The 17059-nt window shown below is 42.5% G+C and overlaps 1 protein-coding gene across 2 annotated transcripts in view; it reads left to right on the top strand.

Annotated features, from left to right (window-relative positions):
- Nucleotides 1-17059, top strand: part of AKAP2 (A kinase (PRKA) anchor protein 2) — a 150863-nt gene that overhangs the window by 35043 nt on the left and 98761 nt on the right. The window contains exons 3-4 of one of the 2 annotated variants that reach the window (XM_009328969.1): nt 1182-1188; nt 4707-4774. In XM_009328969.1, the coding sequence (XP_009327244.1) occupies nt 1182-1188; nt 4707-4774 (75 nt within the window). Of the gene's footprint in view, nt 1-1181; nt 1189-4705; nt 4775-17059 lie in introns of those variants that run through there. The other variant, XM_009328970.1, reaches the window with a different exon arrangement.

Below are 17059 nucleotides of genomic sequence, written 5' to 3'. Positions count from 1 at the left end.
CTGTGTTTCAAGTCAAGTGAAAATAGTTGCTCTAATAAATTGCCTCCTTGACGTCTTCAAGACCCAATGGGCCAATTTAGTGATGATCCGGGATTTATGTGGTTGGAGCTGGGCTGTTTCCTTCCAATCTGAACAGGGTAGGACGCACTCTGGTGAGCAACAGACCAGCCGGTAGATCTGAGATGGCAGCACCCTCCAGAAGGCAGAGAGGGCCAAACTGGGAGCAGTAACATGTCCTTTTAGCATATGTGTGCCACCTGCCTTGGCTCTGAAAGGACTAAAAATGCTCCCACAAACAACCTGCCTCAGTGGAAGAGGATCATAAATCTTAAGCTGCTCCAGCTGCTGTGCAAGCGAACATTTGACTATGCCCTAACCTTTCATAGCAGGTATAAATGACTGTCTTGTGAGAAATGAAGAAGGCTTGATTGAGTATGATTCGATCACTGCAGGAGTCTTCTTGATGAATACCCATAAGTGCTTTATCTACCTTTTCCTCTGAGGAGACAAATCTTTGCCCTAAAGATGTTCCCTGATCCAGCTCCTCTTATGCTACAACCTGCCCCTTTAATGCACCAGTTTCTTTTGCAAGAGGATGTAGGCTGCCATGTTTGAGATGGATACAGCCTACCCCAGTGTTAATGGTTGTATGGTACAGGGCTCGGAGTTGTTTCCCATCAGCTTAACAACACAGCAATGGAGTCTATATGCTGAAAAATCAGAGTACTCTGTTGCTAAAACAAATAGCAAAATTAAGACCCTAAGTCTGTGGTTTCTGGGTAATTTTTGCATTTGTGAAGGATTTCCTAAGGGAGTTGTGGGCCCCTATAGAAAGTTCACATACTTCAGTAGCTGAATTGCACCTTAAAGTTTCCTTTCTTTGTCCAGGTCCTATAGAAGTAGAGCAGAAACCCAAAGGGGTTTGACAGACTGAGATGGATGGAGCAAGCACCCTTGAGATGAGTGTACTGCCCCAGGTCACTGCTAACCAACACAGAGATGCTTCCCCCATGATCACAGTGCTGACCACGAAGAACTGTGATTCAGGAATGAACTGCTAAAGGCTCCCCTTGTTTGTTAAGAGCAATTGAGTGGGTGTGCACAGCAGTTTTCCAGATCCCTCATCAGTACCTCTATTTTTCATCCATATTCTGCACTTTCACTGCCAACTACATCACCAGGAACTGGGTATCTGCCTCTTACACTTAAATTTCATCTTTCCTGTCTTCACAACATCCATTCCTTTCTCTCCTGGCTGATGCTGCTGAGCTGAGAGCCTAAATTCCTTTTTGTTATCTACACCTTGATTTCTCTCCCAAGTCTGCACGGATATGTCTCTTAAGGAAATAGATTGTTAGCTCAGCTTCATTCCTGTTGTGTTGTCCGGTCCTCTTCATTGTTAAACTCCTGTCATCCATCAAACCCTATTCACAGTTGAAATCAACAGCAAATAAAAGGAAACAAATAAGTCAGCACAGTGCTACACAGAAGTGGAGCTAGCATGCACAGATATGGATGAAAAGCCACTAAGCCCCAATAGTGCTGATGGAGCTGCCCTGCAGCTGTTCTGGTTGAGTTACTTCATCACTGCTGTACAGACGATGATAGATGTAAAACTTCAGCTGTGTTAATGGCAGCATGAACTGGTACTATTTGCAGCCTTTACAACATGTGCATGGATGTGAACATGCTTGAGATTTTTTTTTATTAACCCAAGGGTGATTATAAAAGTTGCCATGTCCTTCATGCAGACCAAGTCAGAGGTCCATGCTGTGGCAGATATGGCCTGTCACCAAATACAGAGTGTGGAGAAGTCTACTCAGGTTTATGGTATTTATAAGTTTGTGAGATTTGGGGAAAATCTATCCTTTTCTTATGTGTGTTAATTTCTAGGCCGTGGACTTTCATGACTTTTTTTCTAGTTAAGTACATGTATTAGCGCTGTAACGCTCTCTTCTTAATCTTCCTTGTGTTGCCACATCAATGAGGAATATCACCGATAGATGGACTGCTTAAGTCAATACCAGTGCCTACCAAGGCCTATGCAGAATGCTAGTTGTGGCACAGGTGTGAAATTAGGCAAGCCATCTCCGTTTAGCATCCTAGTCACCAGACTGCCCTTTCTTGGTGGGCACGGGCTGCATATACATCAGTACTTTGGCAGAGAACAGTAGTATGTTTTTTAGTGAACTCATCCCTCTTTCCTCAACTAGACTTGCAACTGGTGCAGATGTGGAGTGATTCACACTATGTGATTGAGGCTGTCGAGATGCAGGCAAGAGTCCTTTTGGAGGAAACCAATCCAGAAACTCTTCTCCAGGGTGACATGAAATACTTTTCAAACCCTAGTGGAAACACAAATATTCAAATCAAGTATTACTCCTTCTGACAGTGTGGCAACATTCAGTCCAGGGAATCCGACTAAATCTAGTCTGACATTAGATCCTGGAAATACTTACAATGTAGATCTAGAGATGTCAGCACCAACTGCTCCCATCCTCGGATCCACTCCTACCGCACAGCTACTTGCTAATGCAAACAGGGGCATCCACACAAAGACAACATGCTGAAGGCTTCACAGTTCCAAATATACTGCAGAAAAAGATGCACAGGGGCCTGAGTATGAAGGGATGCTTTAGTGAAATGGTAAAAAAAGGCACACAGCTCTATTCTACATCTGTATTTGAATAGCAGGAGAGCGTATAGGTATCAGTACACAATCAGAGGCCCACTATGCTAAAATGCTCTACAGACATATAACAAGGAAGGTCCTTCTGGCCTGAGATTAGCATTAATAAAGCTATCAAAGTGAGCTGGAAAGAAAGAAAAAAACAGCAGAAGAAAGAAATCAGGACAGAATAAGGATGCCTTTTCTGCAGCACCACTTCCAAAGCAGCAATGCTCTAGGGGAACCCCAGCAAAAATGAATGCAAAGGAGGGATCAATCCTGCGGTGAAGTCACAAGATTAGACTTCTGGAGTTATCCAGAATGCTGAGAGCACAAGAAGAAAAGGTGCCAATTTCATTATTACACACTTCCACTGGTTTTAATGCAGTCTCTAAACATTGCTGGGGGCTACCTATTGGCTCTGTGGACTACATAGCTCAGCATGTGGGAAGAGGAGGGGTCAGCTCCAAAGAACTTGTGCTGGAAAAAGTTAAAAGCACCTACAGGATTTTGGCACATAAGTTGCACTGACACTTTTTAATATTCTTTCCCCAGAGCAAAAGATGTCTATCTGAGGCTGCCAAAAAGCAGGAAAACCTACCACCCAATATTGTTAGAAAGAAAGGTATAGGTGTGTAGTCACTGCCTCCATGTATCCACAGGTAGACTACAGCTCAAGCTAGCAGTGTTAGCATGTGCCACTGTCTGCTGGAGCAACAAATAAGCAAAGGGCATCTCTGATGCACAGATCCTTTTGCATAAGTTATCATAACACACCTGTGGAGTATACACAAACAGTAGTGGTTTGAAGAGACACACTCAAGATTATAGAGTGAAGTAGCAGCAAAGGGCATGAATGACTGTCCTTGTGTTGACTAAGGACTGCAGAGCCATTTCAAACTGTATTATGACATGAGCCGTATTTCAAATTTAGTAGGTGCGCACAGTGCTGTGGTAACACAAGGAACATTATTCAATGTATTCTCGGTGTGAATGTGTACATTCAACAGTGCTACTGGAGATGATCTATAAATCCTTATACATCCTTATCCTCTATAGAGGAGACTGTGTAACTCCTATGATTTAATTTCACAGTTTAGAAAATATTCACCGATTTAATCTGACTCTAATCCGCCGTTATTTATTGTAATTATTGCCATTGCTGTGGAAACTCCAAAAGCAATCAAGCAGCTGTCTGTGGCTAGCTATGCTTAAGCAAGATTGTCCCTGGAGGTGAACTCAGCGAATATGTTCTTACCTTCTTCAAGGTTTAAGCTTGATGTAGAAGTAAAAATGCAGAGGTCTTCTTCCAGACAGGACTGACAGGCTGCCCACACAATACCCTGAGAGCTGTGCCTGTAACCTGACCTCACCCGATAAGCAGTGGTGAATACTGCCTAGCTGACGAACAGTATTCACTAATGAGATGCTTTTAGTTAGGGTCCTAGATGCTCTTAGTTACCCTTCCCCTGGGATGCACAGAAGTGCTGAAAAGTCCTCTGGCTTCTCCCTAGGATGGGATGAGCTCATCCCAGGGATGGTGTGAGCCCAGGCACACCTTCAGCACAGCAACACAGGTGAGCAGAGAGCAATCAGTGTCTGGGGGCTCCCTGGGGGTGGCAAGGCTGGACCTGGCAGCCAGGGCCATCCCACCACCCCATCAGCGACCAGGGCAGCCCCAGCCCCAGCACTGGGCACCACCCTGGGGACAGGGATGGCCGCTGAGGGGGCTGAAATTGAATATGTCCTTCCTGAGCCATGGCATGCTGTGTCAACCCGCTAAGCACCCGCTGCATTTTCTCCCAGCTGTGGCTGCCTCTCCACAGCACGCAGAGCTGACTCCAGCTGGCAAAGATATTTTTCAGTCATTGTTTTTGTACCCTTTCTGCTTTCTTTAACAACGCTGATGAGATACCAGGCTGGCGACAGAGCGTGGCTGGTAGAAATGGATCCAAGCAAAGCAAAGAAACCTCTCAGCCATGCATGTTCTCCCATGGGCAATAAAATGTCTTTGGTTTTGTAGGCGCAGGAGGATCAGATATGCTGCCGAGGGACCTGCCGGGACCGTGCTCCTGTGAAAGTCCTGAAGCCGAGGAGCGTGCAGGGGTAAGTCTCCTCCCACCGCATCCTTGTGGGAAGCACAGGGATCCGCGCTGCACTCAGACATAATGCTTGATGGCATCCCGTGCTCGCTGGGATGGGCCACATCTTCAGCTGCAAGGAGGTTGTCGTGATGGGAGTAGTTTGCACAGCAGACCCCGTTGGTGTAAACTGCATTCGCTTGACTACCGCAGGGTCTCCGCCTAAATATTTGGAAGCTCAGTGCAATGGTCGGGATGAGGAGGACCTTCAATAAAAGTGCATCTCTTGGGAGGTCTTGTTAAATAATCCTGGCAGCTTGCTTGTGAGATGGTGTCAAACCAATGCTCAATCCTTTCTCACCATTAGTCAATCCCCCCCACGTCTTCCCTTGCACCTTCTCTTCTTCTCAGGCCCCTCTGCGGTTACAGCTACCCCACCTCCTTTCATCTGCTGGAAACGCGCGCGCGAGCAGCTCGTCAGCATGAGGAGGGCAAGCGTCTGAGAAGTGTTGCCCTCACCTGGTAGCCTGGTGTGGTTGGGTGGCATGTGGAAACACGCCATTTTGCTGGAAAAGGCGTGATGGGGATATTCCTTTTTCTTTGCCATTCTCGGTGTGATCGCGTGCAGCCATGTGTTTTTAACAGCAGCAAATGAATTTGTCGGTAAGGTGTTGGGAGTGGAAAGGGAGTGAACAGGCAAGTGAATTCCTGCAGGGCCAAGACGTTCATCTTCAGGGCTGCTGACACTGCTAAGTGTGAAGCACGTATATCTAGAGACAAAAACAACCACATTAAAAACTAAAGGCCTCTCCAACAATTTTTTATCATAATTTGGATTTTTAAATAAAGATGCAAACTTGGATATACATAGCCCATATTAATGCCTAAATTTACTTTAATCTTTTACATTTGTTTAAATTAAATTAAAATAGTAATCAAGGCTGTTAAACTAGTTCAGATGAAACTGATTAAGCAGATTTCAGACTTCTGCTGTAAAAGCAGAAGAATTTTTTCTTAAATTACAGTTAGTTAAATTTAGCCCAATAACTAACTCTTTTGTTTAGAGAAGCATTTAAAGATAAAAATGCAGCAAGTTCATACCTTCTTCTGGTCTATGAGTAAAAACTGGTGTCAGAAGCTCGGATCAGCTAGCTTTAAGATCTTAAAGGCCATGATGAGTAATCAGCATCTGCAAGAACTTTTTTAATAAGGAAAATGTAAATGCAAAACACGTTTTGCAAACTGTTTCTTAGATTTTTCTTATCATATTTACTAGTTTCATTTACCATTTAAAAAAATATTAATAATTTTCTCAAAATCCAGGTTTTCCCACAGTTTTTATTTAAGAGCTAATAAAATCCAAAAGGGGCTGGACCAATCTGATATTTAAAAAAAAAACCAAACAAACCAGAGCTGCTAATAAACAACAAATATGAATCTGACTAAATGTGGTTAACAATTTAGAATGGACAATATAGCACAGAATTTCATACTCTTGGCTATGAAAAACAATGACCGAAGTTAAGGTTAAGGTTAATTCCATATAAAGCAGCAAATCAACGTGTCCTCAGGGGTATCAGTCAGTGAGAATCCACCTTTCTTTAGGCAAATAATTTACAACACACACAATAAAAGTACGGTTCAAACTGATAATGCCAAGCCATCAAAATGAAACTTTCATGTTGTGTTTAAATCAGATATTTAAATCATTCTGATTGCAGCTGGAGCATGGACTTGCACAGGCATTCCCAGACATTTTGCACTGGTTGCTGTCAGTGCTCTGCTCAGTGTAGTATCGCTTTTGTGGCAGTTCATCTATTGCAAGCAGGACCTGCAGGACTGCTGGGAAAGCTCTGAGCTAGAGTTTAATCAGTCCCTAACTTTCTCTGGCTTAAGTTAAGGTCATATTTAAGGAAGAGGGGGGAAAAAAGATTCAATGACTGTGGAATGCAATTTGTTTTAATAACACAGTACTTCCAATGCTTGGGAGTGTAACACCACGCAGAACAAAATCTGACTTAGCATTGTTTTCTCCTTGGTTTTAAAAAAGAGGTCTCATTTTTTTAATAACGACTCCCCGCTGAAGGAGGAGGTTTAGTGGCAGAACTTTGTAAGAGGGAGGCTGACTCAGTGCTGCCACTGACGCAGCGTGAGCAGAATCAGCAAAATGCTAGCACAGGAAAGTCAATAAAGTCCCTGAGAGTATCCTTACCAGCATGGAAGAAAATTAATTTAGTCATAGCAAATGATGAAGCACTGAAATTTTCTTTAATAACTTGCTAACGATTTGTGGAAGGGAGAAGCCTGGTGTTTGAGGCAAAGACTATATGGAGCAGCTGGATATAAACTCTTCTGAGCTTGCATTTGCTGAGAGATACAAACCAAAAACAATTGCCCTTTCTGTTGCTAAACAGTCAAATGGGCAATGTTATTTTCATATACGAAAGCCATCAACTTTAGATCAACTCTGAAAGGAATCTATGCAGACCTAGTTGCAATATTTTTTTGATGATACCAAGAGAAAGTAGATTCTCAGTTAATAGAAATCAGGAAATAGAAATCCGCATCTCTCTTGTTATTTTCAACAGCCTACTTACTCCAAGTGGAAACCTGGGCCGTCATAAAGCTCCCTTCAACTTTAACAAACTATTAACAAGAAGCAGCAAGCTACCCTTAGGTCCAGACTGCGCTCTTGACTGTATGGTTCAAGTCAATGGTAATTGCATAGGTTTCAATAAAGCATAGAAAACTCTTATATCTAATAGGTAATGACATTCATGACCAGTGAAGACAGGATATGGATCAGTAAACAAATGTTACACTTGATCCTAGTCATGAAGCAAAGTAGTACTCTCCTTACAAGAAAGGAAAAATATGGTCCTCCCAAGAAGCCAATCCATGTAATGTGCCCAGAACTAGCCAAGCTGGACCTGTGGTCGAACAAGTCAAAGTTTATGAATGATGTTGGAGTTTTTTATGTTTCTTTCTTCTTTTCTAAATAGCAAAATGCTGCCTCTTCATTGTTGCATTTAAAACACATCCTGTTATGCCTGCGGCTCTTTTTGGAGTGCAGGTTCAGAATACCATGTACTCTATTACTGAGCCTTTCTTGCCGCTTTTGCTCAAAAAGGAGGATGTGTATGTGTATGGGAGTAGCATAAACTGCAGCTGTTTTTCTTTATTTTTCCACCATCGTTACTGCTGACTGGTAACAAGGAAGAAGATGTACATATGCACCATTTGGCTTCTCTGCAACACTGCTGTACAGGAGGTTGGGAGATTATCTTGGTGAACAGCTCCTAATTTCAACATAAAAGGATCAGCAGTAAGCTGAAAGAATTTGTCGTGCAGTGAAAAGGATGCTGCTATTTGGCTGGAATATTTTATCAGAGATACAGAACTTCAATTTGCTCTTTCATTGGTTTTATGAAAGCTTGTATCACCAAAGAACCTAAGTGAGTCCAGGAGACTCTGGAAAGATTAATTCCATTGGACAGCTGCTTAAAAACAAAAAAAATCCAAACAGATCCAGGATGCAACCCCTTCCCCTCATCCTCCCCTTCACCCACTGCCATAAATGCACTGTGGCTGAAAACTTTACAGATAACTGAAAATGACAGAGGCTTTGGTATTTTCAGCACTCTGGAGCAGTTTAAAAGGGAGATGCTCTTTCTGCACAGTGTATGTATCTGAAGCGTGTGAGGCCAGACAGCAAAAATCCCTGGTCATCTTTCAAAGTCTAAGCCTGCATGGCCTCATATCACCTCCTCCCTGACCCTTCAGGCAGTTTCGGATATATCTTGCTGCCATGCCAGCCATGGAGGGGTGCTGCTGAAATTCAGACATTTATGGAGTAAAAATCCAAGGCAAGGTACAAACCAGCTTCAAGGACTAAAATAGTTTATTTTCTGCAGCTGACGCTTTCCCCAGTTGGCTCCTGCACATCACTGGTTTTACCAGGTCATACTCTCCATCCCAGGTCCTGGCCACAGCTCACCTTGTGCTGGGCTGGGTAACGGAGAGGAGGATCCATCTGAGTTATTGAACTGTATGTCACAGCACACAGCTAAGAGTTCATTTCCAACTATGGTCTCTGCTAATTGCTCTCAGGTGCGTCTTCGTATCATCACCAAGGCAGGCAACGTCGGTCAGGGAAGCCAGAGGATCGTTGGTCATTCAAAGCGATCAGAGCCATTATGTTTGACCTTTGGCATTGTAATTTTATTTCTGTGGCTCTGCATAGGAACTGACAAAGCAAAGTAACAAGACTGTCAAGCTGTGGCGCCTGTGTAAAACATGACCACCTGCCTTCATCTCCAAAGACAAATAAGATTGCCTGCTCCTACAGTATGTGTTAGACATTAAAATGCACAGCAGTTTTGTAGTGCAGCACTGGATTTCCATACAGAATACTGTGTATTTTTAATTAGCAGGCCTATAATAAGCTTGTCTTATCATCTCATTACACTTTTATTTTGCACGATTTCACTTCTGATGATCAGAAAATGCAGTGAAACTAAGACCTCGGCTCACTGCAGGGACAGCCAGTCCTTCAGGTTGGCCACGGGTTTAGTCATTGGGCCTGTTCTCTTTCTAATTCAGGAAAGGGACATACCTTTAGGAAACTGTGATATTATTCTCTGATAGGAAAAAAAATAATTCTCTGTCATGAGACAAAGAGTTTCTTCTTTGAATATTATCCACTTGTCTCTGACTTTCTGAGAATCTTCAGGTAGGCTTGATTTTCTCACTTAACCATTTCCAGTATCGCCATCCACCTTGCAGCAAATGACACATTCCAGTTGGAGGCATTTAACACCATTGCAATAGCACTGGAAGGAAAAAGCATCCAGCCTTGAATATAGGGAGGGTTTGGTAAAATGTCTGGAGAAGGCAGATCAACTGCTGAAGATTTGTACTTCAATGTGCAAAACTCAGAAGATTGAAAGGTTATGAAGAATTCATTAAGGCTGTAGCAACATAAAGGTGGAAACATTAGGAGTATGGCAAGAGGGTCTTGCTGTTCTTTTTCTATGTATTAGGGATTTCAGTCCCTGGGGGCTGATAGGATTCCGCCTGTAGGAGTAAAAGCAAAGACAGAAGGATCTCTCATCTCCATAATTGTCAGAGCACACCTGTGGCAACCCTCCAGGAAAAGATGGCATGACAAAATATGCCATTCTGCATTTAGTTAATGTTTGGAACTGGAGTAAGCACTGTGTTGGCTTTGCCTGGTAATTGAATGTATGGGATTTAAGAATACTGACTTGTTCCTGAGGCTGCTACTTGTGAGCTGAAAAAATTAGGAACATTTAAATATGAGCAGGTAAAATTTAAATGATATTATTTTTCATAGTTACAGAAATAGTTTCGTGTAGTATTATTTGTCAGCTTTTGATTCCCTTCTTTCTTTCCTGGTATAAAAGTTTGGTGTAATGTCCTTTTCTGTTCATCACACTTTCTTGCACCAGACCACGCCAGTTCCTCAGCTCTTTCAAAATCCACCTGTCTCTCCACATATTCATCATGAGGGTCTTTTTTGCTCTGACTGCAACCTCTTCTAATCCAGGTTCCTTTCCCAGTTTCTACTTTCTACATAAATCCATGCAGGTGCCTCAAAAAACCAGCCTGTTTTGTCTGCTGCTTTCACTCTCCCTCTCCCACTAGATCTCTTTTTAAGATCTACCCGGACCTCTTGAAAGCCTCTGATCAGATTCCCTTCATATTTTGTCTCTGCTGCAAGTCCCAGGTTCCCACCTGGCTTAGTTTCTGCTAATTGTTCTTCTCATTTGCTGCCACTTTTACTTCAGCCTAGTCTCTTGTGTCTCCCACAGTTGCTTATCTCCCTTGTTGGACTCTTTTTTCTGGGGTGACTCTGGCCCCAGTTTTTCCTGCAGGGGCAAACGTCTCTGCTCCTCAGCACTCATTATTGCTTACATTTTGATAACATCTACTGGCCAGATAAGAAATCATTATGTTGAATGAGAAAAAATTACTAAAGGAAAGCTTGTCTCTAGTCGAGGCCTCAGTAAACACTTCGGATGCATCTAAGAGCCAAGGTATAAAAAAATTTTCAGCGCTCTCTCTTCCATCGCAGTTTTGATGATTAATGGCAACAAACTATTTCTGTGTTATCTTTGTTTGCACAACTGGAATTTGTAGTTACATTTATAACTCAGCCCTTGCAAATACTGAGAAGTTGAACACTCAGTGAAATACACTGTGTTTGGGTGTTTATGTGTAGATATTTAAACATTTCTGCACTGTACATTTTGTGAGTGGGCTACACAAACAATTTTACTAACTCTACAGGGCTTTCTTTTAACTGTAGAGCCTAATGTATTTAAGCTGCTGCAGGACAGCACTGCTTTATTCTCTGTAGACAACTTTATTCTTTGTCTTGTCATTTTTATTGTTCTAGTGGTAGTGAATAAAACTCTGCATCTGTTCCTCAGGAAGGACTTAATCCAAAGCTCATTGAATGCATTGGAAGAGGCTCCATTGGGCTTTGGATCAAGCTCTTTAGTTCACAAACAAATGCTCTTTGTGAGAATATGCTATTCAAGTATTGTACAGAAGAGTTACAGAGGTTCCCTATTTCTAAAATAATGATTGCTCTTTAAATCTTTTTTGCTATGCCTGTTTAGTTGGAGGAACGATATGCAACTGTACATAATTGTTGAAGTACTGTAGTCTGTGATTATCTTGCCCCAGCAGTTGATATAAATGTTGAATATGTAATGCTGTGGTAACAAGTATTGCTATATTTATATGGCTTTTCCTATGCAGGCAGTAATTCAGAAAATATAGAGATACGCTCCCTGCCCCTGAGGACGTTCAGGCTCAATCAGGCAAGCTGGACACGAGCAAGCCATCTTTCAGGACTGCCTTATGTTGATGTTATTGATGAAGCAGACTTGAAAGAGGGATTTGTAGAATAAAAGAGGGATACTACTGAATGGGATTCTTTTCTGCACTTAGGAAAAGGAACAGACTGAAGGGAGACACAAAGCCCACAGTAGGGGAAAGAAACAGGGGCTATTGTGGGAGAGGGTACAAAGAGACTAAGATAAGGCAGGAGTAATCAAAGCAGAAACATTAGCTGGCGTAAGACTGTAAAAAGCTTTAAGTGAAACCTTACAGCTCCAGATTTGCAATGACTGCATTTTCCACAAGAAGGAGGGAGAGCCATGAGTCAGTTATGCAGCGGTATCCCCACGAGCTGCAATAAAAAAAATTCTTCCTTACAACATCACAGGTACTGAATACTTCTTTGGATTTGTTGTGAAGGGGAACTAACAGTTCCCGTGATGCAAAGAGAACACAATGCCAGTGAAACTTGGCTGTTTTTGCAACTGCAGAACAGAGTAACTTCTTCAAGTGGACGTAGATAACACAAACAGTTACTACTGGGTATTATTCCTGTGACAGAATTGCTTGCAGTAAAATACACTACACTGTGTGGTAAGTGCTGGCAGGGCTACGCACGTAGTTTGTAAGCCGATGATGACTAAAAGAGTTTATGGAGCCAGTACTAAAACCTTCCTCACTCAAGGAGTCACATTTAAATCAATGAGATTACTCATGTAGCTAGTTGCCGATAGAGACCTTGCCAAGCTATTCTACCACATAATAGATGTGTGTAGATGAGCGTGTTAGCCAGCTGAATAACTTCAGAAAATAATTTTTAAGTTCATACTACATTAGTATTTGAACTCCTTAACCACAGCTGTTACGTTCTCCAAACACCCACTAACAGGCAGTCCCTGTCCTAAAATTCATCAACTCATAGAGACAAATAAGGGAAAGTGACTTGCCTTCAGTCACATCACATGTCATCAGCAACGCCAGGAATAGAACAGGGATCTCCAGTCAGTTCCCTACCGGCAGCTCCCTGCCTCTGTAATACTCAACATTTCATCCCCGTACTGAATATAAAGAATTTATGAATGTGACCTCCAAACTTCCCACAGCTCTTCTGCTAACTAACTAATGATCTCTGCATTCATTAGTTTTATAAATGCACAGAAAATACACAGAAGTACCATTTTCATCTTACAAGCATTACCGCAAGCCAGCGCATTCCCTCATCCAGCTCATCTGCATGTTATTCTGCAGTCAGAGAAATAACCGTAACGACAAGGAAAGGAAAACGAATCAAATCACAAAATTTCTGACAGGTAATCTTAAAAAGCTGCATCCCAAGCAAAACTGATTTTTCATACTCAGAGAAATTCAGTGTAGAGGCTATCAGATCAGGCATCACCTTTCAGGACTGCATTTCATTTTATAAAAGTTATAGAAGTGGCTGGCATATCCAGCATCATTATTACAGTATTTTCCTTCCTTTCTTTATTCTGCACTGCTTTCAGCATCTTTGGTAGTTCATAGAGAACAAGAACAGTATTCTGGGCTGTAAAACAGCAGCCTGAAAGAATTTCTTCCTAATAGGAAGAGGTATCCCCTTGAATTATTCTCCATTTGAAGATTCACTGCGTAACGATAAAAAAATCTGCCTCACTGAAACTGGGCTCCAATATATTGACAAAGTCCTAAAGCAAAGACTCTGAGCAACTCCTCTGTCTCCTGGATAAAGCAGGAGCAGCAGATATGGATGTGGCTTCACACTCTCTCTTCTCCTCCAAACATCTTTGTCTTTCATTTCCTTCTCTTTATCTCCCCATCCTGAGCCTCCCTGTGTCTCTTCCCCTTCCTAACTCTGAGCATTCTTTGTTGGCAATGCCTCTGTCCTCTTTCTGCCCATGGAAGAGGACGCATCTGTACAGAGGCAGATTGTAAACTAGGTCAGTTTATGTGGCAGAGGAAAAAAGAGTAGAAATAAGAGACTTTTTGTATAATAACAAGGTCTCACATAAGCATGTGGCCCAGTTGTCAGAGGTGTTGAGTGTCTGAGGTTCCCACTGGCTTCAGTGGCACTAGTCCTCTTGTCCACAGGCTATGTACATAGAAAAATATCCTCAGTTTTGCAACCCCCTACAAGCATAAGTTCAGATACGCCATCGCACTTCCTTGAGCTTTCCCAAGGACGTCAGACTAATCTCAGGATCTGTTGTTGTCGGTTTTTCCTACATGTTCAGCACAGCCTTAGGATGTACGTTGGTCAGTCGTTGGAGTAGGAATGACATAATACTGGGGGTGACATATCCCTTTTCAGTTCACAGGGCACATAAGGCAGGCCTGAAAGGGAATGACAGGCGAGGAACTGTCAATTGAGAGTTAAAAATAACTACTCTTGTTGACAAACATTGGATTAATGCATCTGATCTTTATACTTTTCCTACTTTCAGAGTTTTTAGGACAATACCAACTAATCTTGCAATTCATTATTTAGGTAAAAGTGTTTTAACTTTACAGTAAAAATTAGGGAAGGCTGCACTCTGGCAAAGATTAATTCCTTCTCCCCCCTACCTGAAGCTCTCTGTAATGATGTAAAAAAATTACAGAGCCTTAACAAAATACATCATTAAACAAAATTTTAAGACATAATTTTCTTCTGCCGTTGTAACTGTTGGAAATGCAAATTAGAAGCAATAGTCAAAGCTCATTAAAATATACAGGGTGAAATCGCATTTGATTTCCTCCATGGTATGTTAGTCACGTGCTACCTAATTAATACTAAGTAAATGCATCCCTGTCATAAGAAAAAAAAAAAAACAACCAAAATTCAAACAGTATCAGTGTCATTTGTGATATTGCTTTATCTAATGGAAGAAAATATGTGCTGCAGTCACGCAGTTCAGTCCAATCCTGTACGAGGCCAGTAAGCAGGAGAGGAGCAGGAGATAACTGTTGGAACAAAAGGGCAGAGGAACCCAGGAAGAGGAGCTCTGGAGTTCCCCCTTTGGCAGTGTAACATGTTTGGTTGCTATGAATATCACAGATTTTTCTCTACAGTGCAGTATTGCCAGTCTCCAGAACTTGAGGCCTTCAAAAAGCATGAGACTGGACTATGCTTATTTTAACTATGTTTCTGGGGCCTGAAGGGGATCTTTCTGCATGGTTCTTAAGTTTTCTGCAACTAAAAAAGACTAATTTATTTTCCTCCCTCCCTTCCTCATGATAACTGGCTTATTCTGTTTCTAGCAGCTGAAATTTCTAAAAACCCAACAAACATGGTCAGACCTGTGAAACATCCAAAAGGGATGCGACCCCCATGCTCCTCTTCCTCTCTCTCTCCTTCGCAGCCCCACATTGCCATTTGGATGGCACACCTACCTGCGGGAGTACAGACCCTTACACCTGTGGGGCAGGCTGGTGGGCATGAGCAGTGATGCACATCCATGCACCATTGCTTCCGCCCAGTGTCAGAGGTGCAGCTTTCCTTTGCTCCCTGCCCGCTCCCTGCAAATAGGCTGAACAGAGCTGTACTGTGGTTCTAGCACATGCCTTGCACAGCTGCACCATATCCTAGAAGGACAAAGGGTAGGAGTCCTGTCTTTGGGCAGGTAACTGAATTGCAGACATCCCTGGGATCATTCCTGGGTGGTGCAGCTGAAATACGCCTGCTCAGAGCTGGTCTCCCTTCCTCCTTCCCGTGCCAGATGCTAGTGGCAAGTAAAAAATATGCATTAAAAAAGGCCATCCTTGATCCAGAGAATTTACAGCAAAGTATGAAAGAGAGAAAACAGATGGCTGCAGACAAGGAGAATGGCAAACAGCTCCCTGGGTCAAAGACCTTGGTGGTGTTTTGTCTGTACCATACTCTTCTGTGCTTTCAGACACATATATTTGCAAAGAGGGTTGTGGCCACATATAGTCAATTAGTAAGATAGCTTCTTACTTACACTAATAGCACCGGCTTACAGGTCTGCAGTTACGTATGTATGCATCTATGTCCTTATACCCTTAGTTTTTATTATAAGCCTTTTTCACTATCACAGCATTCAGGTAGCAATGTGCCTGTGTGTGAGTATCTGTGCCCTTGAGTTCTCACCCGAGGATGTAGCAACTGAATTATCAACAGCAGCATGTAACCTCCCATTTAAAACATTGGCACCTGAAGAGTGGAGGGTGGCAAATGTGACACTAAACTTCAATGCAGACTCTGGAGAACTAGAGGTTTGCAAACCTCATGCCTGTACTGTGCAAATACAGAGATGCTAATTGGGTTAGAACTAAAGGACACAATGGATTAATGCAATCCATCTGAGAAGAGTCAACATTGCTTCCGTAAAGTCCTGCCTTAAACAAACCTCTTGGAGGTCTCTGAAAGGGTCAACAAAAATGTGGATAAAGGTGATCTAATTTGCATATCTGACTGGATTCCTAAAAGGCTCTCCACAAAGGCTTTTAAGGAGACTAAGCAGCGATAGCAACAAGAGGGAAAGCCCTGGTATAGCTCAGTAATTGCTTAGAAGATAAAATGCAAAGTACAGGAATAAATGACAAGTTCTCACAATGGAGGGAGGTGCTGGATGGTATGGGGTTCTCTAAGGGTCAGCGCTGGGACATGTGCTGTTCAGCGTACTCGTTTCTCACCTGGGAATGGAGAGAACTAGCAAAGTTCATGAGCAGTATTAATTTACTCAAGTCAGTAATAAGAAGGAAGACCATGAACTACACAAGGACATTATGAGGCTGACCAGGCAGTATAAGAAATTCAGTGTAGGTAAATGTGAAATGATGCACATGGAGAAACAATCTTGCAAAATGGTAGGCTCTGAGCTGGCCATTGCAGTGGTAAAATCTTGGGGTTATGACAGGCAGTTCCACAGAAACATCAGCTCTGTGCTCAAAAATTCCTCATAAAATATTGTTAAGAGAAAAACATCGTTGTGCTACTGTATGAATCCATGATTTGCGCACATCTCAAATATTGTGTATTTCTTCACCTCAGAAAGGATCTATTAGATCAGGATGATGTTCAAGAGGGCATCAAGGAGAAGAGGTACAGAACAACCTATGGACAGAGGCCCCCATGAGCAACCTGCAATTCTTCAGCCAGGAGAAGGAATGATGTAAAAGGATTACAGTGGAGGTCTGCAAACCCATGAGCAGCTCCAAGAGAGGGTTAGGAGCTGTTCCCCATCTCCATCACTGGAGCTGAGGGGATAATTAAGTTCATATTGAAACCAAAAATGAAAGGCAGAGGTTCTTCATAGGCGGGGTGGGAGACCAGTGAAAATCCTTGCCACAGCCTACTGTGAGCGCTGCAAGTGCAATCTGGGTTCGAGGGGACACTGAAGAAGCCCATAGAAGTCAGCTCCGCTGCATATATTTAAAAAAAAAAAAAAAAAGCCAAACCACGCCAATAAACCGAAAATAAAAGAAAAAAAACCCCAACAACCAG

Source organism: Pygoscelis adeliae, unplaced genomic scaffold, assembly GCF_000699105.1.
Source record: "Pygoscelis adeliae isolate BGI_AS28 unplaced genomic scaffold, ASM69910v1 Scaffold127, whole genome shotgun sequence".
In the NCBI taxonomy this organism is placed as follows: Eukaryota; Metazoa; Chordata; class Aves; order Sphenisciformes; family Spheniscidae; genus Pygoscelis; species Pygoscelis adeliae.
The sequence above is the reverse complement of the archived record's forward strand: the minus strand, read 5'-3'. Positions and strand labels throughout refer to the sequence as shown.